The sequence below is a fragment of the Pleurodeles waltl genome, chromosome 7 (genome assembly GCF_031143425.1).
Source record: "Pleurodeles waltl isolate 20211129_DDA chromosome 7, aPleWal1.hap1.20221129, whole genome shotgun sequence".
NCBI classification, from domain to species: domain Eukaryota; kingdom Metazoa; phylum Chordata; class Amphibia; order Caudata; family Salamandridae; genus Pleurodeles; species Pleurodeles waltl.
The window spans coordinates 653,194,387-653,214,991 of record NC_090446.1 but is presented as its reverse complement, the minus strand read 5'-3'; the positions used below and the strand labels follow the sequence as shown (position 1 = coordinate 653,214,991).

General features: G+C 45.6%; 1 protein-coding gene across 2 annotated transcripts in view; it reads right to left on the bottom strand.

Annotated features, from left to right (window-relative positions):
• CPEB4 (cytoplasmic polyadenylation element binding protein 4) overlaps positions 1-20,605 on the bottom strand; it is a 281,089-nt gene that overhangs the window by 58,634 nt on the left and 201,850 nt on the right. For both annotated transcript variants that reach the window (XM_069244659.1, XM_069244660.1), the window contains one exon: positions 7,326-7,499. In XM_069244659.1, coding sequence (XP_069100760.1) covers positions 7,326-7,499 — 174 coding nt within the window. The remainder of the gene's footprint in view (positions 1-7,325; positions 7,500-20,605) is intronic.

Below are 20,605 nucleotides of genomic sequence, written 5' to 3'. Positions count from 1 at the left end.
TTCGGAGCCATGCATGCCTTCTGATAGTTACAGATGTATTAATTGTCCGTGCAGCTGTATCTGCAGCGTCCATGGAGGAGCGGATCTGGTTGTTGGAGATGGCCTGTCCCTCCTCAACCACTTGTTTTGCCCTATTTTGGAAGTCTTTGGGCAGATGTTCAATGAGATGTTGCATCTCGTCCCAGTGGGCTCTGTCATAGCGCGCAAGTAGTGCCTGGGAGTTCGCGATGCGCCACTGGTTTGCAGCTTGTGCTGCGACTCTTTTACCAGCTGCATCAAACTTGCGGCTTTCTTTATCTGGGGGTGGTGCATCTCCAGATGTGTGAGAGTTGGCCCTTTTCCTAGCTGCTCCTACAACAACAGAGTCTGGTGGCAGCTGTGTTGTGATGAAAGCCGGGTCTGTAGGAGGCGGCTTATACTTTTTTTCCACCCTTGGTGTGATTGCCCTACTTTTGACCGGGTCCTTAAATATGTCTTTTGCGTGCCGGAGCATACCAGGGAGCATAGGCAGGCTTTGGTAGGAGCTGTGGGTGGAGGAGAGTGTGTTGAACAGGAAATCATCCTCGACCTGTTCTGAGTGGAGGCTTACGTTGTGAAATTGTGCTGCTCTAGCCACCACCTGAGAGTACGCGGTGCTGTCTTCTGGTGGAGATGGTTTTGTAGGGTATGCCTCTGGGCTGTTATCTGACACTGGGGCGTCGTATAGGTCCCATGCGTCCTGGTCTTGGTCACCCTGGCTCATGGTGGTGTGAGCTGGGGAGTGTGATGGCGTTTGTGCTGGTGAAACGTTAATCACGGGCGGAGGAGAGGGTGGTGGTGTAACTCTTTTCACCACTTTTGGTTGTGGTGCTTGTTCCGTCTGGAACTCCAACCTTCTCTTTCTCCTAATGGGGGGAAGGGTGCTTATTTTTCCTGTCCCCTGCTGAATGAAGATACGCTTTTGCGTATGGTCCGCATCCGTTGCTTGTAGCTCTTCCTCAAACCTATGCTTCTGCATTTGGGAGGTTAGCGAGTGCTCTTCTGTATAAGAGCCTGAAGCTGGGTCGCTTGCAGTTTGTTTCGGCGTCGAAACTGTGTCTGCGTGTTTTTTCGGCTCCGAGGTGACTTTTTTCCTTTTCGGGGCCGAAACCTCTCGGCGTCGATCTGTTTCGGTGCCGCTGTCTCGGCGTCGAGCCGTGTCCACACCGGCATCTCGGTGTCGAGGCTTGTCTCCAGCACTTTCTCGGTCCCGAGAAGGCTGCGTGCCGGTGTCTCGACCAGAGTCGGACGATCTCGGCACTGTTTTGGCCTTTTTCGGTGCCGACGGTCGGTCACCGAATTTATGGGTGGAGCCATGGCCTGGTGGCAGTGGCGTCCCCTGGGCCTTGTAAATGTTTCTTTGTGTGGTTTTCGACGTCTTACTCACGGTTTGTGTATCGTCGAATCCTTCGGAGTCTGAGTCTTGGATCGAGAAGGTACCTTCCTCTTCCTGTTCCTCGAACTCCCGTCGGGCTGTCGGTGCGGACGCCATTTGAAGTCTTCTGGCTCGACGGTCTCGGAGTGTTTTTCTGGACCGGAACGCACGACAGGCCTCGCAGGTGTCTTCGCTGTGCTCAGGTGACAGGCACAGGTTGCAGACCAAGTGTTGGTCTGTGTAGGGGTATTTATTGTGGCATTTGGGGCAGAAACGGAACGGGGTCCGTTCCATCGGCGTTCTTCAGCACGCGGTCGGGCCGGCCAGGCCCCGACGGAGGATCGAAAAATTACCCCGAAGGGCACCGGAGCTCTTCGATCTTCGATGCGGTGTTGAATGTAGGTATGCCGATCCCGAACGCAACAATACCGACGAAAATCTTCCGAAATTAACTATTTTTTTCTGTTCCGAAACTCGGAGCGACAGGAACACGTCCGAACCCGATGGCGGAAAAAAAACAATCGAGGATGGAGTCGACGCCCATGCGCAATGGAGACAAAAGGAGGAGTCACTCGGTCCCGTGACTCGAAAGACTTCTTCGAAGAAAAACAACTTGTAACACTCCGGCCCAACACCAGATGGCGAGCTATTGCAGAACATGCGTATCTACAGCGACAGATGCCATCGAACATCATGTTACCTAGCCCAATAGACTCATTGATGCAAATAATAAATGCTGGTAATGAATGCCAGACCAAGAAATTAAAACAGGGTGAATGAGTTCTCAACACAAGACGCTTGAAACAAAGTGGGTGCTGAGCGAAATGCAGATTTAAGGAATGGTAAGGAAAGGTATGGGAAAGATTGCAAGAAGAGCTCTACCCCAGATAAAGCACAGCAATTTGCCAAAGCAGGAGCATGGGCCACCTGCATGATACAATAAGTAAAGATAACCTTTTAGGAATATTAAAGAGTTTTACGTGCAAAAACACATTAACTATAAAGCCTAAATAAAAGTATTATGCATGATGAGCTTGACAGAAAAATCTGATGCAGATGTAATAATATACATCAGCCAAAACGGCCCTTTAGCACATGGACTTAAAATCTATAAAGCGTGCCAAAAAAGTTCAAGAAGATCTCGGAGGTTTTCCATAACCAACTTAAAGACGTTTTAAAAAGTTACCTATTTGATAACTGCTACTGAACTGACCACTGACAGGCTCACAAACTCAAACAAGCAGTGCCGCAACAGGTTCAAAAGACTGACTCTGAAAGGGAGATCCTTCACTGCAAACAGGTCCATCTGTATGCATCTCAAGTCACTATCAGCTCCTGGAAACATGGCTATTTAAAATCCCTCGCTGCTAAAACCCATCATGCGCCACAGGGTTGTGTAGCTCGTTTAGTACTCCCAATGTGCATGTTTTCTTCTACTCTGCGCCTTGATGAGACCACACGCTATTAAAATGATCAATAAAACAAAGACAGCTAACTTATTAGTGTCGGCAACCAGCACAGGGAATCTTATAGCATCAAGAATTTGAATAGCGCCATTAGTGTCACTGTAATACTGGAACTGTCCACAGCGATTTTAATTTAAACTGAGCAGTTTAGTGAAAGATCACAAAATCTTAAAGGTTCTTGTTTTTAGGTCGAGCATAGCAGCGCGCAAGTGCTGCTTTTCCAACGTGCTGGTATGTATCTGGGCTTTTAAGCACACCCACCTCACGCCCACTCGTTCGTTGGCTTGTCCTTGAAAAATCCTTTGATGAGATTGGTAAATAGTTTGCGTTTGTCCCTCCTTGGGGAGATTTTGTTAACGCCTTGACCATCACCCAACATGGCTAATTGCACTTTTAACAATAAGTCTGTCTGAGAGCAAACTTCTTTTTCTTTTTGTGTGTCTCATGCCGTCTGTGGTGCTGTGAATCGGTTCGCTTATGCCATCCGTTTCACTTTTAATTTTCAGTTGATGTGGCAAGAAAAGTCCGGTCAGGAGTTTACAAAGCTAATAGCTCTAACTTGAGCAAATGCGAGACCCATTGCATTGCAAATGCTTTTTAAGCATTTCGTCGTGCTGCCACCCTTCTTCGGGATCCCCATCATCAATCCACTGAACACACTTTTAGCTACATGGGTACTAGGATGATGCCAAACGTTGCGCTGCTCGTTTACGGCACCTTTAGTAAATGCAGTTTCTTTTGGTTAAGGTATCAAGCAATCTAAGCTGCTAAAAAACAGTTCTCGCCATGTATTTCTGAGCGTTCTACGGTAGCGAACAACACTCAAAACAAACGAGCAGCGCTTTGAAGGACAGCATCTTCAGCATTTTCAATAGCATTTAACTTAAAATCACTCAACCATAGTCGCTGGAAGTAGGGGTACAGGGGTTGTTGTAGCACTTGCAGAAATAACCATGCCTAAGTTGAGTAGGTGAACCTTCATATTTTGTTTTTTTCTTGTCAAAATTGCCGGGAGCGCAAAGACAGCGGTCAAATGTCAGGCTGCTCGTCAGTCAAAATTTAACGTGGTGATTGGTATTACCTTTAGTTTGCTGACTGCTAAGTCAGTCAAATATGTCAAGTGAACTATGAGGCAATCTTACTGATGTACGAAAAGTGTGAAAGGATATGATATAGTATATAATTTTTTCCGGCAACAAAAGTTAAATACCCGTAAATGTACTTTACAAATATTAGAAAATATATCGGCGCTTAAGAAAGCACAAATTAAGCAGTTTTTTGTAGTTCTGAAGTGTGATGGAAGCAAAGTTTTTAATCAGTTATAGCAAGAATGTCATTAGCCCTGGTGCAAGCAAGGAAAATGGACCATTTGTCTACTGATAGGTAGTAAAACACAACCACTTCCAAAGTTCTATGGGCTCTCAGCCCCGGTGCTGCTGCATCAGTGGTAGTTACATCCCTATTTTTAATATGATCAAATCAAGACACTATACTTACTAATTTGCAAATGATAGTCACTGAAATCAGCACTATATAGGTTTATCAGTATAACTACATCTGTGAAAATTTAGAGGCCACTTCAATGACAAATATGCTGTCTGTAAATGACACTGCGTTTTCACACCATGCAATAATATATTTGCGCCAGTGTGTCCCAAAATGCATCACCGACTATATACCACCTCCTTACCACTCTTTTGCTGAATGGGTGTCACTAATTTGCTACACTTATTCTATGTGCATACACTTGAATTTTTCACAGTCCCTAGAATTTCATTGAAGGAGCACCAATGGCAGCACCCCCACTCAGAAAGTTGTTTTAGCACCACAGCACAAAGTCCGCTGTCGTTTTGTGTAAACAACGTAAAGCCTGCTGGTCAAGAATCTGTTAGAATCAACTGCCTGAGCACCAGTAGCGATACATGAAAAACTGCATCCGGGATTTTGTTGTGCATCTGTAATGCACAGACATACCTATATATTCACCCCTTTGATGCTAGGTCTCCCCATCCCACCCCACTGCTGTGCCTTTCTTTGGCTATTTGGAGTAGTTTGCGCTTAGGCCTCTACAACATTTTGTCCACACAAGCTATCCACGCCAAATCTGTCTCTTTTTTCCCCCCCAAAACCTTGGGGATTCTAAAGGTGCCCAGGGTTTGTGGATTCCCATGGAGGGGACGGAGAAAATAGGCAAAATATAGCAATATTCTGAGTTTTTAAGAAAAATAGTGAAAAAAGCACTCCAAATAAAAGTGTCTTTTTTTTTACCCTGAAAATGGCGTCCATGAACGGTTTGCTGCACTAAAGTCACCATCTTCCTAGCTTTCAGAAACACGCTGAGTAGTAATTAAAAAAAAAAAAAATCTGTGCCACAGTTTCAACATTTTTTCAAAGAGGTAGCCTATTTTTTTTTCTCTCAACCCACTTCCAGTTTGAGGTGGAAACCAGTATGGAACTCTTGGGTGATCCAGAAAAGTTATGGATTTCTGAACAGTAGAAAAAAGTCAAAATTCAGGAAGGGGTCATATGTGTAGATCCCTGATTGTTTTCTCAAGGAAATTATATGTTGAAAGAAGAAATATAGAAACTGAGTAGGGAAAAAAAAACGGGCACTTGTGACAACATTTCAATCTGTAACTTTTTGTAAAGTGAGAGCAAAAGCCCTTGCCCAAAGGGCCGCTCTCCCCTCCCTGGTGTCTATTGATGAATCCCTGCTTGATAATCACCCTCCTGCGTTGAGCCCCAAGCAGGGATCCAACAGGGAAGGGGTACCACTGGAAAGGGGAGATTCTCCTCTTCCCAATGATACCTCTCCTAGCTGCCTCGGTGCTTGGGGGGGCTTAGATAGCCTCGCATGCACAAACACACATAAAGTGAAATGAGCCAGTTGGATCATTTCACTTTTGTTTTCAGTGGAATGAGGTCAATACATTATGCTTGCTGATCGTCATTTCATTAAAAACAAATAAACAGCCTCAGGAGCCAGGGAAGCTCTCCACCAGCTCCAAGGCTGTTTCTTTGAGCAGGAAATCCCTCTAGTACCTGCACAGAGGGATTTCCTGTGCCATTTGCGAGGACGGCTGGGAGCTGCGTGATGCACCCGAGCACTATGGTGTGGAAGGCTCCCAGCCATTGACTACAAGCTCCTTGTCAAAACACCTGCTTCCTGAATATCTCTCAGTTCTCGAAAATATTAAGTGCAATATTTGCCTTTGTAGTTGTCTAATGAACACAAGAATAGGTTCCCATATTAACAAAGTTCGCAAGTTCAGTGGCGGACTTCTCAGTTGCATAGGCTTACGTGAGCAACTATATAATTTGTTTTGTGATGTTTTGCATCTAGTTTTATTCAGGAGGTCTTACTATTTTTTTTTTTTTTTTTTTTTTTAAATAAAACAAGTTTCTTGGTTGGAAGTCATTTTTAAATTTGATGATGAAAGATGAAAAACATGCACATTTCTTGTTCCAGTTGCAAGCAGTTCCTTTCAGAAAAAAACCTAAAATGAGTGTCAAGCGATGAAAAGCTACCACCATAAGCACAAATTTCTTAATTAGCTCTAACTACCAAATACGCTGACATAATTATATTGAACATGTACCTTATCATGGATGCGTTGGGCTTGTACTCCATATTATTGACTCCACCTGCCACCCTCCTAGGTGAGTGCAATTACAGTAGCGAATCATTGATCAGATACCATACAAAGACCTCACTGACAAAGGAGACTTCTGATTATTGAAGCCAAAAATGGCTTTATTTTAGCTAAAATTGCTTCCAATAGGTAAAATACACTCCTCTATTTTTTTTTTCAAAGTCTTCCACTTTCCAGTTGCAAAATGACTCCAGGGTGTAAGCAGATTCACAAGGAGAAAGTTGTTGATGAGTAGCACCTTCCCTTGAGAAGCGTGGCAGGTAGCTACATGGAAGCAGATAGTGTTTTAGGTTACCTCTGCATGCTCCCTGATATCTTCTTGGATGTCAATTATTTATTTTCTTTTTTTATGCAGCATCTATCCCTTTTTAGGGACATGTGATCATTTTGCAATAAAATGCTGATATCCAGGGGATGAGATCAGTCCCTCACACCCCTCAATGACTGTGTTGGCATCCATTCGCAGATGGGTGTAAAATGCCTCGTACCTCATTAATATTGTGAGGTAGATGGCTTTATAACCTTCTACCTCACGAATTGTGACAGAAATATTAAGTATATCAGTCACATTAAAAAATGCATGGCACGCTGCTACCAGTCAAAACAAAAACATGCCAACTAATTTGTGACTTGCCTCATCGTACATAAGGGTCATAGTCACTAAATCTCATGTCTTCAAGGTGTGAAGAAATTCCACAAATCTACTGTGAAATTCTGAAAGTATGCGCAGACTACTTTAAAGTAGGTTAAAATCATTACATGTTAACATATTTATTTTCTCAAATGTCTTACTCTGCTCTTTAAATACCGTACCTTCATCAATATCTGGAGGCAATCCACCAACAAAGACCTTACGGGAATACCGTTCCACTCGCTCTCCATTCTGATGTGGAAAACAGTGAGGAGATCCCAATCCACTGTGCAGAGTTTGTTCCCCACGCCCATCATCCAAAAACCCATCTTCCATGGGAAAAAGGGATGACTGACCTAATGCAGAAGAGAATGACAAAAATAATAATAAACGTAAGGAAATACCAGACATGACTAACACACAGAGAACACAATGTATTTGCGGGAAACGTAAGTTTTTGTTGCATGACAAACCAGTTCATTAGTTCGCTTTAACATCAGGGCACCTATGTTAAGTAGCATAGATTGATAATAGCACTACAGAATGGCTTTCCAATACGAGCATTGTCAATGGTTTCTCCCACATCTTTGGTTTTCATGATGCAGAATCTCCTATTGAGATGCAATGGGGAAAGGCATTCTGGTAAAACAAAAAAACTCTGCTACACAAGAGTTACGATTATATTACAAATGCCACAACTAACTGCTTTAGACTAAAGAGCCGCCTTCTCACACCCAAAGGTGAGTCTTCTAGTATGTCCTATTCTTCATCAAGAACGTGAGCACAGTGGAATTCCTGGATGTAACACACTGGGAAATGGGAAATGCATTGAAACTAGACAGCCTTCACCCCAAAAAGCAGTGGTATTACTGGGGGATAGAAAGGTAGCCCTAGTGGCAACAGATTTGAGGTTCAGAGTTCAATTCAGTGAGAGGTTTATGTTGAACTACTTATACCCAGCAACAAAGAAATATGAGTGCAATGGACTGCACTAACCAGTAGGTTTTGAATGTGTATAAGTAATTCATGCATAGGTAGACTATATAATTGTTTATTGGAAAAGCAGAAAAGAATAAGTTACTTACCTTCGGTAATACCATGTCTGGTAGAGACTATAGCTGCAGATTTCTTACTTTAGGATTATCCCAGCCGTCAGACTGGATGAAGAAGATTTTTTGAGAGCCTTACACCAGGTACCACCAAGGAACACGGACGTCAGTTTCTTTTCACAACTTTCAACGCCAGCAGCGAGTAGCCATGAACAACAATGACCACTGGTGTGGATAACAAGTGCCCCGAAAGGAATACACCCTTGTCCCTAGAAATCTGTTTGCAGAGCCTGGAGGCAGGGTGGGTGGGTAAGGAATCTCCAGCAAGATTTAGCCTCTACCAGATAAGGCATTGCCGAAGGGAAGTAACTTGTTTATCTGATAGAGACTTCTAGCTGCAGATTCCTTAACTTAGAATAGACACAAAGCAATACCTTCCCCAGAGGTGGGTCTGTGGACCAATTTCAGACAAGGAAATCCTTCAGAGCCAGATGGGCAAAATGCCTCTCACAACAGACCTCCCTGTTCAGGTAGTAATGTTTAGTAAACGTGCAGGGAGGCCTACGCTGCTGCTCGCCAGATATCAAGGACTGGAACTCTCTATGCTAATGCAGTGGTTGCAGCCTTGGCTCTGGTTAAATGAGTGAAAAAGGGTTGCTTCTTCGCCAATGTGTAGGAGATTTTAATGCAGAGCATAACCCATCTGGAGAAGGTTCTTTTCTGTACAGCACAGCCCTTTTCAGTTCCGACATACCCCACGAAGAGTTGATTGTCCACCCGGAATACTTGTGTGCAGCCAAGGTAGGACAACAACGCTCTTTTGGGGTTCAGACCATGGAGACGCTCCTCATCCATAGAGGGGTGAGGTAAAGTATAGAAAATAGGTAAAGTGATGGATTTACCTACATGCAAGGGCATAACTACCTTAGGAAGAAAAGAGGCCTGCGTTTGACGCACCACTTTGTCGGGATGGATAAATATACAGGGCAGCTTAGATGACAAGGCCTGCAGCTCACTAAGTCACCTGGCAGATGTTTTACATGCAGAGGAAAGCTGTTTTGATTGTGAGCAACCGCAGGTGTGAATTCGCTCAAAGGGAGCGCATCTCAAGAAGGTGAGAATCATACTAAAGTCCCACTGTGGTAGGATGAAAGGAGAAGATGGGTAAAGATGAACCAAACCTTTCAAGAACCTATGTACAATAGAAGATGTGAAAACAGACTGTTGATCTTGCAGTCTGAAAAATGCAGAAATAGCACTAAGATAACCCTTGAGAGTGACCTGCTGGGCAACAGACAGAATAAAGAGAAGAACCTGAAAAAGAGGGGAAGGAACAAGGTCAACATCACTGTTGGAACACCAAGCCCAAAAATTTCTTCCACTAGCAGGGCTTATACCGTCTTCATGGAGGAACACCTGGCTGCAAAAATAATATTTCAGACTTCAGGAGGAAGGTCAAAGGTTGTCAACCGCTGCCATTCAATCTCCGTGCAAGGTGGAGACTGGACAGGTTTGGGTGGAGATCCCTCCCCTGCTGCTGCGACAGAAGATAGTCCCGAAGGGGGCACCTTATCGGAGGATCAATGGCCATGCTCTGTAGCTCAGGCTACCAGACTCAGTGCCCAGCTTAGTGTTACAAGGTTGACTTGGGCCCAGTTGTTCTTTATCGTCTTGAGAACTCTGGGCAGAAGTGGTATAGCAGGAAAGACGTACAGGAGGCCTTAACTTCACTCAAGATGAAAAGCCTCTTCGAGTGAGAGCCACCTTTGGAACTCCAGCATGCAAAACTGCTTAGATTGCACATTCTTGGCAGCAGCGAACAGATTTAACCAAAGCTCTCCCCAATGCTAAAAGAAAGCTTGCACCACCTCTGGATGGAGACGCCATTTGTGATCCGCTAGGAATAAGTTCCTCTGCCTTGGTGCTCAGAGAACCTTCCAGATGTTGAACCACCAGGGATATAGGCTGATGTTCCAGGCATGTCCAGATACATAGAGCCTCTTGACAAAAGGGTCCACGATCCCACCCTGTTTACTGCAGTACCACATGGCAGTGGTGTTGTCCATGAACACCTGAGCAAGCCTTCCCTTCCTGGAGGGTAGAAAGGGTTTCAATGCAAGTCGGATTGCTCGGAGCTCTAGAGGGTTGATATGGAGTCCAGATTCTGCCAGAGACTACAGTCCTATGATCTCCATCTCTCACAGATGGCTGCCCCATCCCAGGAGTGACGCATCTGTCACTAGTGTGAGATCTGGTTGTGGGAAGGGGGAGGGATCTGCCGCTGACCAAAGCGCAGTTCGCTAGCCACCACAGCTGATCATTTGCAGTTCCCTCCGAGAGCTGGACCTTGACGGAGAAATTCCCCTGATGTTGTGCCCACTGGAAACAAAGTCCCACAGTAGAGCCCTCATTTGCCAAAGTGCATTTGTCACCAGCAGGATACAGGAGGACTTGAGTTTCAACAGCCTCAGAGCCTGTCTCACTGAAACATAAGAGAGAAACTGAAACATTGGTATCATAGCCTGAATATCCTGAACTCGCTGCTTGGGAGGATAAGCCCAAAACTGCATCGTGTCCAGAACGGCTCCGATGAACGGGAGTGTCTGAGAGGGAGTCAAGTGTGACTTTGGCAGGTTTACAGAGGTTCGTCGTAGCCTGGAAGCGGAAGACGACCGCCTGGGATGCGCCCACCTTCAACAGTCAGTTGTCGACATTGGGAAAGACTGACACACCTGATCTTCGTAGATGAGCCGCAACCATCATCATTCACCTCGGTGAATACCGAAGGGGCACTGGTTAGGCCGAAAGGGAGGTCAGCAAACTGAACATGGGTGTGGCCAACCATGAAATGTAAGTAATGTCTGCGGGGAGGCAGGACAGGAATATGAAGAAAAAAAACATCCTGCAAGTACAACACTACACTCCAGTCTCCTAGGTCCAGGGCAGACAAAACCTGAGCCAAGGAACATTTTGAATGTATATTTCTTGAGGAAGTAGTTGAGGGGCTTAAGGTCTAAGATAGGATGAAGGCCTCCACCGTCCTTAGGCACCAGAAAGTAACGGGAACAGCAACCTCAATCTACTTCTGGCGTCGAGACCCTCTCTATTGCTTCCTTGGTCAAGAGAGCCGCAACATCCTTGCAGAAAAGTGAAAGATGATCCTCTCTCAGCCTGTCTTGAGCAGGTAGCTTGGGGGGGTGGAGGGTAGTCAGGAAGAGGTGGGAGTAGCCCTTTCGGACCAACTGCAAAACCCTCCTGCCCCATGTTGTGGACTGCCAGTGGGACAGATCCTGTCACTAAATGGGTGACCGGAATGGTATAAGGGAAAATTAGGAGGATTTAAAGGCTGCAGGAGGGGTGGTAAACTGACCCAACCTCTGGCTGCCTGATCCATGTGGCTTGTGGATTACACGCCCTCAGCTGCGCAGGGGCTGAGGGTCATGTGCGGAACGGTGGTTGGTAAGGAACTGGTGCGGTTGGTAGCCCCTTCTGTAGCTACGAAAAGTGGACTGAGCATGGAGTAGGGCAGGAGCTAACCCCAAGGACTAGGCCGTAGCCCAACTGTCCTTAAACCGCTCAAGCATCAAGTCTGCTTCATCTCTTAAGAGACTGCAGCCATCAAAGCGTATCTCCATCAAAGATGACGTGACATTCCCGAAAAGCCAGTAGAACGTAGCCAGGAGTGGCGCCTAAGGGCCAACATCGATAAAACTGCTCTGCCTAGCAAGTCGGTCATGTTGAGTCCACATCGAATGGTGAACTTTGCTGCACCTCTACGACCTGCTACTGCTTGGAAGAACACAGCCCAAGCTTCCTTCGAGACTGAAGGCATCACTTGCACAACCGTATCCCACAGAGAGTGGAAGTAGTGGCCCAAAAGGCACACCGTGTTCACAGACCGCAATAAGCTGTTGGAAGAAAACATCTTCTGCCCAAGTACCTCCAGCCTCTTGGATTCCCTACCCAGAGGAGGGGTAGGGAACGTGCCAATGTTGACATGGGATGTGGAAGTCTGGACCACCAAACTCTATGGAGTGGGCGTTGAGTATGGAAACTTGAGCGGAGCAGTGGGGACGGCGATTGTCTTGGTCACAGGAGCCCCTGTGTTGGGTTTGGACCAGGGATCCAGAAGGACATCTGTTAAGGCTTCATTAAAAGGGAACAGCAGTTTAGATGGGGAAACTCCTGGCTGAAGCACCTCTGTCAAGACACTAGCCTTGACAGCCACCGAGGGCAGCTGAATGTCAAGGACCTTTGGTGACCTCTGCAAAACAATCTCAAAGAAAGCCTCCACTTCTGTAGCCACAGTAGTGGAGGAACCTATGCAGCATCTGGGGAAGTATCCAGGCCACTGGCCTCACCAAGTTCCTCACACCAGTCCATGTCTTGGTCATAAGGAAGGACTTCTAAAGGGTCCAGCGACCCCTCCCATTACTCCCAGTGCCCAAGCCCATAGGAATAGGGCTCAGGATCCAATCTGGGAGGCAAGGCTCATGATGGCACCAGATACGGCATCAAGCAACTCTCCTCCAGCTCTATATCAGGGTCGGGGATCAAAATGGGGATGGTGCCGCCTGTGGGTGCCGGCATCAGGACCTGCGCCGGGGAAGGTAGATGTTGCATGTTTGGCATCGGTCTGGGCTTGGAAGTGGATCCTTGTGGTCCCACTGGTGCTGGGGCTGGAGCTGGAGCTGCTGGCCCTGAACCCACAGGGGTCTCTGCCAACCCTGCGGGGCCCGAAGGTGTGCCGGATGGGTTGGGTCGCCTAAATATAGTGCACATAGCGTCATAACATTCTTTTAATAAGGCGGGTGTAGTTCCGGCTCCCAGAAACTCAGGGAAGCGTGGAGCCAGCCCAAATGCAGGCTCTACTGATGAGCAAGGCCTAGAAAGCAGACACTCCTGCATCTCATCAGCAGACACAGAAGCTGAAGCAAGCTTCAAGGAATTCTTGTTTATTGACTTAACAGAGTGTCATGAAGATATCGAAAGGGACGACTTCAGACTCTGCGAATTACCCTGGACCTTCCTCTGAACTTCAAACGGCGCAGAGTCGCACCACTGGCCGGCATAAGCTTAAGGGAGTGCGCTCTCAAAGCCTTCAGGTTTATCACGCACCACTTGGGAGCATAATTCAGGGTTGTGGTCGTGCTCAGGGCACAACAGGCAAACAAGGTCCAGGTCAGACACAGACTTCAGACAGTGAAACGCACTGCAGGGCTTGAAGCTGGCTATTCTATATGACATGCTACCACACCAGGAGGTAAACCTCAAAAAATGTTTGACAAAATGTCAAAAAAGCTCAGTCAAAAACCTGAATGGGTAGCTCTTCCCAGAGTAGCGCTGGCTGGCACAGAAAAGAAATAACTGACATTAGTGTGTCTGGGAGGTGCCTATATAGGTGCCGCAGATGTCACTGCTGGCGTGGATAATACCACTGATGCATGCGGAGCTGAACGATGCCACCTACCTGTGCGCAGGGGTACTGCTCACGACAAATCTCCTGGGTTTTAAGATAAAGAATCTGCAACTAGAAGTCTCCATCAGATATTAATTGCACGAATTGCAACAAATCTTTTACATGCACGTATTCAGGTGGCAATATATATGAATGATATATATGAATGAAAGTAAAGTTTTACATCTTATTTGGTTTGCTAATGTTAATGTAAATATAAAAGTGCTTCTGCAATTAATATAGTTTTGACTAGCTGTGGCCATTATTTGTAGATTGGCAATAATATAAAGATTTAAATTCTGGTGTCCACCAATAACGCTATCAGGAATTGATACTTTAAAACCTACCTGGAGGACAGGATGGAGGCAATATGAGCAGGAAGTACTCTTCAGGGCCTCAAAAAAGAACATATGAACATGCATAAACTGCTTAAAATATGCCACATATCTGGATATGAAAGTACCTTTTGGACCCCCTAAAAAGCAAAACAGCAGGCCACAAAAATCTAGATGGTTCTAGCTGAAAATAAAACAAAATCTGATGACACAAATTATGCAATTCTATACGAATCTGATTAATCACTAAGCTTTGCGGAGGATTTCCGAAATGCTGCTTTACATACATGTGCCAACTTCAGCATCAAGATCACTCATTTTATGTTTCCCAAATCTAAAGCATAATTGAAATACAGAGCTAGCCACACCCACTATTTTTCCAGTTATTTACTGAGGCACGTGCTATATTCATTTTGAATTGTGCTAAACATATGTAAAGCATTTATATGCTGGCACAACAGAGGCCAGTCTTTGGCAAACAGTCACTTCACTGTTGCTGTGTCCATGTGGGTGGCACGGGGGAAAATATGCTATAACAAAGAGGTCATTTAAGACAGGGGGGCAGTGAAGGACACGTTTTCGTATTTTAATCTTGCAAACTTATCACTAGACTGAGACGAGCAATATTTGCCATCATGAACTTTGACAAAGTATACATTTTTTCCCTGAAGGCAAAAGGGAGGAGAGGAGTGTTGCTAATTGCATGAATCACAAGGAGGTATTACAGGATAATAGCTGGAAGATACATGGGTTTTTATTGGCAAATGAGAATACCAAATTACCGGATGGGACTTAAATGTAAGCTTGTCACCCATGTATTTCTGTAGTAAAAGCAGGGATCATGGAGCATTAACATAATTTGTTAGTCATTGCTACATACAAATGTACCGTAACGAAAATCCAACTAGGAAAAAGGAAGCATGCAAAACTTTCGAGGGGTACACCTGCTCAAACTTGGCAAGGTGTATAGTACTCAAAATGCTCACCCAAACAGCATAGGATCATAGGACCAATGTAGGACAAGCACTGTTCATAATACTAAAGAGAGTAGCTCCGGTTTACACAGTGTCAACCAGGGGACTGTGAACTAAGGGTATTGTAGTGGCATGCTCCAATGGTGGGCCTAGTATTATTGAAGTGAGCACAGTCCAGCATTTGAGCAGCAACACCCAGACAGATGCAGTTTTGCAAAAGGCTTGTGTTGATGGCTTTTTACATTCAAAAAAGCATCAATATGTTCAGCAGAAACAACTCAATATACCGTATTTATCGGCGTATAACACGCACCGGCGTATAACACGCACCTCATTTTAAGAGGAAATTTCAGAAAAAAAAACCATTACATTTTATCGGCGTATAACACGCACACATCATTTGCCCCCTATTTTCAGGGAGAAAAAGTGCGTGTTATACGCTGATAAATACGGTATGTTATTGATCCTCCAACTTGTTTTGTCAATTCCAAAAATCCAAGAAGCATGAGCAGCACCATGCTCGAGTTAACACAAGGAGGATCTGCTGAAATAGCACAAGGAGATTCAAATACAACAACTTCTGTTCAGCTTTTTTATTTAATCAAAGGAATTTTCTAAGTAATCTCTATTCTGTAAATGTATTTCCATCAGATGAATCCTCCTGGAAGTTAATACCATTACCAACAAAAACACGTAAAATAAAAGTTCTTCCAAACAATGACAACTGGAAGAGTGTATCAAGTAGGTCTTATGACGGCTTCTCTCTCTCTGCTTCAAAAAAGGCGAGTTACAAGAAGTTGCACTGCACTGAAACTACATTACTGACACCTTATTGCACGAATATGTATACATTAACTTTTGAGTGTAGCACGTTCTCTAGGGTCACCTAGTTACTTAACAATTGATGGTATAGTTAACAAGAGTTTCCTGACAAGTATCACTCTGCCGCTAACAAACAGTACCTGCATAATGGAAATCACATTACAGGCATGCAGCACAATTTTCAGTACAAGCGTAAAACTTAGTGACACCATTATTGAGTTAAGTGCACTAACTTATCTTGGACAGTAACAGCAGAGTTCAATCAACTCTGAGTAGACAACATACAGGGAAAAAAGTGTAGATGAGGATATATTTGATAGTAGCAACACAGAAGAAAGAAACAAGGTAGGGGATATCCCAAGTAGTAAATTGACAGTTGTGATACTTTCCTGTAATGCTGCTAGAAAACTATCAAGTACTTATAATATGGTCCAAACCCTTTAATCCCACCAAAGACTAGGGGGAGTGCAGAGAAAACATGGGCAATTGTCCCGTGGATTCATTTGAAAGGCTTGCATACATAGTGTCTGTACTAATCACTCATTTAATTTAATGCACAATCCCATAAACCACATTAAATTAAGACATTGCTAAAAAAGAAAAATTGACAAAGCCAATAGGTCTCAAAGGCGAGACTGACTTGCTTTGCCAATGCTTGCTTGTGGTAACAAAGCGAAAGTCCATTTGTTTACAAATCTGGAATACTTTCTGGGCTAGATTCTATGTCAGGACCGGAGGCTTCGGATTATGCATTCTCTTTCTTTACTGAGAAAATGACAGCAGCCAATCAAATTAAAGTATACAAAAAAAACTACTTTTCCCAATACTCTTGTAGCCCATATCCTGCCCTATCCCAGGCCAGGGTTTTATATTTATATAATGCAACAGAAAAAAGCTTTAACACCAGCTTTAAACAAAAATAATCCTTCACGAACAGTACCTTCATGCTTCTGCTATACAGCTAAAAGAACGAGTTACTTACCTTCGGTAACAACTTTTCTGGTGGATACATTAGCTACCTGTGGATTCCTCACCTCATGAATACTCCCATGGCGCCAGCATTCGACGGAAATCTTCTTACTAGTCTCTGCACGTCGACGAGGACGTCACTGTCTCGCACGCGACGCCGTCTGACGTCATACAGGCAATAAGAGGTCCTCGACGACGTGCAGACGTCAGTACCAATCATTTTTTACGTGCATGAGAACAACCAGGCAATGCAATGAAAGAGCAAGGCAACATCCATTATATTGTAAAAATACACCACATTGTACGAATAACTGTAAATCTTTTTATGTACATATATATATATATATATAAAACTCTCTCTTTTCAAAATATATACACACACCAAGTATATACATAAAAATATATACACATATACATATATATATATATAAATATATTATATATACATCTATTGCACCCTCAAAGACCAAGAGGAGCGCACTCAAGGATTACTTGGCAAGACCATAAAGGCAACGGGGAGGCGGGTGGGACCGTGAGGAATCCACAGGTAGCTAATGTATCCACCAGAAAAGTCGTTACCGAAGGTAAGTAACTCGTTCTTCTGATGGATACAACTACCTGTGGATTCCTCACCTCATGAATAGAGTCCCAAAGCAGTACCACGCCCGGCGGTGGGTGCCTAAATGGTCAAACCAAGAAATCCTGCAGCACTGACCGTGCAAAATGACCGTCCCTTCTAACCTCAGAATCTAAACAGTAATGTTTTGCAAAAGTGTGAAGGGACGACCAAGTTGCGGCCTTGCAGATGTCGACCACAGGAACACCTCTGGCTAAGGCCGAAGTGGCCGACTTAGCTCTGGTGGAATGAGCTCTAATGCCCTCAGGAGGATCCTTCTTTGCCAAAGAGTAACATATTTTAATGCAAAGAACAACCCACCTGGATAGTGTTCTCTTGTGGACTGCCTTTCCTCTCCTCTTGCCCACGTATCCAATAAACAGCTGATCCTCCAGCCTGAAATCCCTTGTTCTATCGATAAAGAAGCTCAACGCTCTCTTTGGGTCCAGACGGTGCAGTCTTTCTTCCTCTTTGGAAGGATGAGGCGGAGGATAGAACGTGGACAAAGTAATTGCCTGAGCCAAATGGAAGGGTGAAACAACCTTCGGGAGGAAAGCAGCCTTGGTCCTCAACACCACCTTATCCCCATAAAAAGTTGTATAAGGGGGTTTTACTGATAAGGCCTGCAACTCACTCACTCTCCTTGCTGATGTTATAGCTATCAGGAAGACTGTTTTTAAAACCAAATACCTCAAGGGGCAAGAATGCATAGGTTCAAAAGGGGACCCCATAAGGAAAGTCAGGACTAAGGACAAATCCCATTGCGGCATAACGAATGGCTTTGGAGGATATTGATTTAGAAGACCTTTCAAGAATCTGATAACAATAGGGGATTTAAATAAAGATGGTTGGTCTGGAAGACATATGAAGGCTGACAAGGCCGATAAATAACCTTTAATGGTAGCCACTGCACAACCTTTCTGCGCCAGAGATAGAGCAAAAGACAAAACGTCCGATAGATGAGCATGTAAAGGATCAATCTGCCTCTCTCCACACCACGCAACAAATTTAGACCACCTATTAGCGTAGATAGATTTAGTGGAGTGTCGCCTGGCCGCTAATATAACATCCACTACCTCAGGCGGGAGAGAGAAGTAACTCAGGTTGCCCCGTTCAATCTCCAGGCATGTAGGTGCAGACTCTGGAGGTTGGGGTGTAGAACCTGCCCCTGCGACTGTGAGAGGAGGTCTGCCCTGAAAGGGAGACGGAGCGGCGGGCACGTTGAGAGTTGGAGAAGGTCGGAGTACCACACCCTCCTTGGCCAATCCGGAGCTATTAAGATTACTAGAGCCCGGTCTTGGCGAATCTTCCTCAATACTCGAGGAATCAAGGGTATGGGAGGAAACGCGTAAAGCAACTGGCCGCCCCAGGTCATTTGAAACGCGTCCCCCAACGCTTCCTGCATCGGATACTGAAGGCTGCAGAACAACGGACAATGCGCGTTCTCTCGAGTGGCGAACAGATCTACCCGAGGAAACCCCCACTTCTGGAAGATTAAACGGACTTGATCTGGATGGAGACGCCACTCGTGGTCTGCCGAGAAGTGGCGACTGAGACTGTCCGCACGCACGTTCAAAACTCCGGCCAGATGGTTTGCTATCAAGCAAATCCGATGGTCCTTTGCCCAGGACCATAGTCGAAGAGCTTCTCTGCAGAGAAGGTACGACCCCACTCCTCCCTGCTTGTTTATGTACCACATCGTGGTAGTATTGTCCGTTAGGACCTGTACCGACTGACCACGAAGGGAAGGGAGGAAGGGCTTGAGAGCCAGACGTACAGCCCGTAACTCTAACAGATTGATGTGAAAAATCTGTTCCTCTGGAGACCAAAGACCTTTGATCTCCAGATCCCCCAGATGAGCTCCCCACCCTAGAGTGGAAGCATCCGTTATGACTGTGGCCACTGGTGGCGACTGCTGGAACGGCTTTCCTTGTGAAAGATTGTTGCTTGCAATCCACCACCTCAAATCCACAGCAGCATCTCTGGAGATCTTGACAGTACCCTCTAGATCCCCTCTGTGTTGAGACCACTGCCTTCGGAGGCACCACTGAAGAGCCCTCATGTGCCAGCGAGCATGCGTGACTAACAGAATGCAGGAGGCAAAAAGACCGAGCAGACGAAGGACCTTGAGGACTGGAACTACCGCTCCATTTCGAAACATTGGAACCAAATCCTGAATATCTTGAATCCGCTGAGGCGGAGGAAAGGCCCGACCCAATGTTGTATCCAGTACTGCCCCTATGAACAGGAGGCGCTGAGAGGGCTCTAGGTGAGATTTGGGCTCGTTCACCGAAAAGCCCAGGTCGAACAACAACTGGGTTGTTGACTGCAGATGACGCAACACAAGCTCCGGGGACTTGGCTTTGATCAACCAATCGTCCAAGTAAGGGAATACTGCTATCCCCTTCCTTCTGAGCTCTGCCGCAACCACCGACATCACCTTCGTGAAGACTCGAGGTGCTGAAGTAAGACCAAACGGAAGGACCGCAAACTGGTAGTGTTGCGATCCCACCACAAACCGGAGATACTTCCTGTGTGACTTGAGTATCGGGATATGAAAGTAAGCATCCTGCAAGTCGACAGACACCATCCAGTCTTCCATGTTCAACGCCAAAAGCACCTGTGCTAGGGTCAGCATCTTGAACTTTTCCTGCTTGAGGAACCAATTCAAGATCCTCAGGTCCAGAATTGGTCTCAAACGACCATCCTTCTTGGGAATCAGGAAATACCTTGAGTAAACTCCTTGACCCCTTTCCTGCTCCGGGACCAACTCCACCGCGCCCTTTAAAAGGAGGACTTCTACCTCCTGTTCTAGCAACAGGAGATGTTCTTGTGAACAATACGAAGGGCGGGGCGGGATGAGGGGCGGAAACTCCCGAAAGGGAAGGGTGTAGCCTTTTCCCACAACACTGAGAACCCAAGTGTCCGACGTAACAGTCTCCCATTTGGTGAGAAAATGCTGTAATCTTCCCCCTACAGGAGAGGAGTGAGTGGGAAATGGTGGAAGCCTAAGGCTGCTTCCCCTGCTGCACCCCGCCAGAGGATGAGGAAGAGGCAGAGTGCTGCTGAGAAGCTCCCCTGGTGCGGACCCTACCCCTCCCCCTAAAAGATCTATAGGGATGGGAAGAGGCAGGTTGCTGATATCTTCCCCGAAAGGAAGAGGAGGAAGAGCCACGCCCAAATCCACGAAACCTCCTGAAGAATCTGGAAGAGGCCGTGGAAGAAGGAGCTTGGAGTCC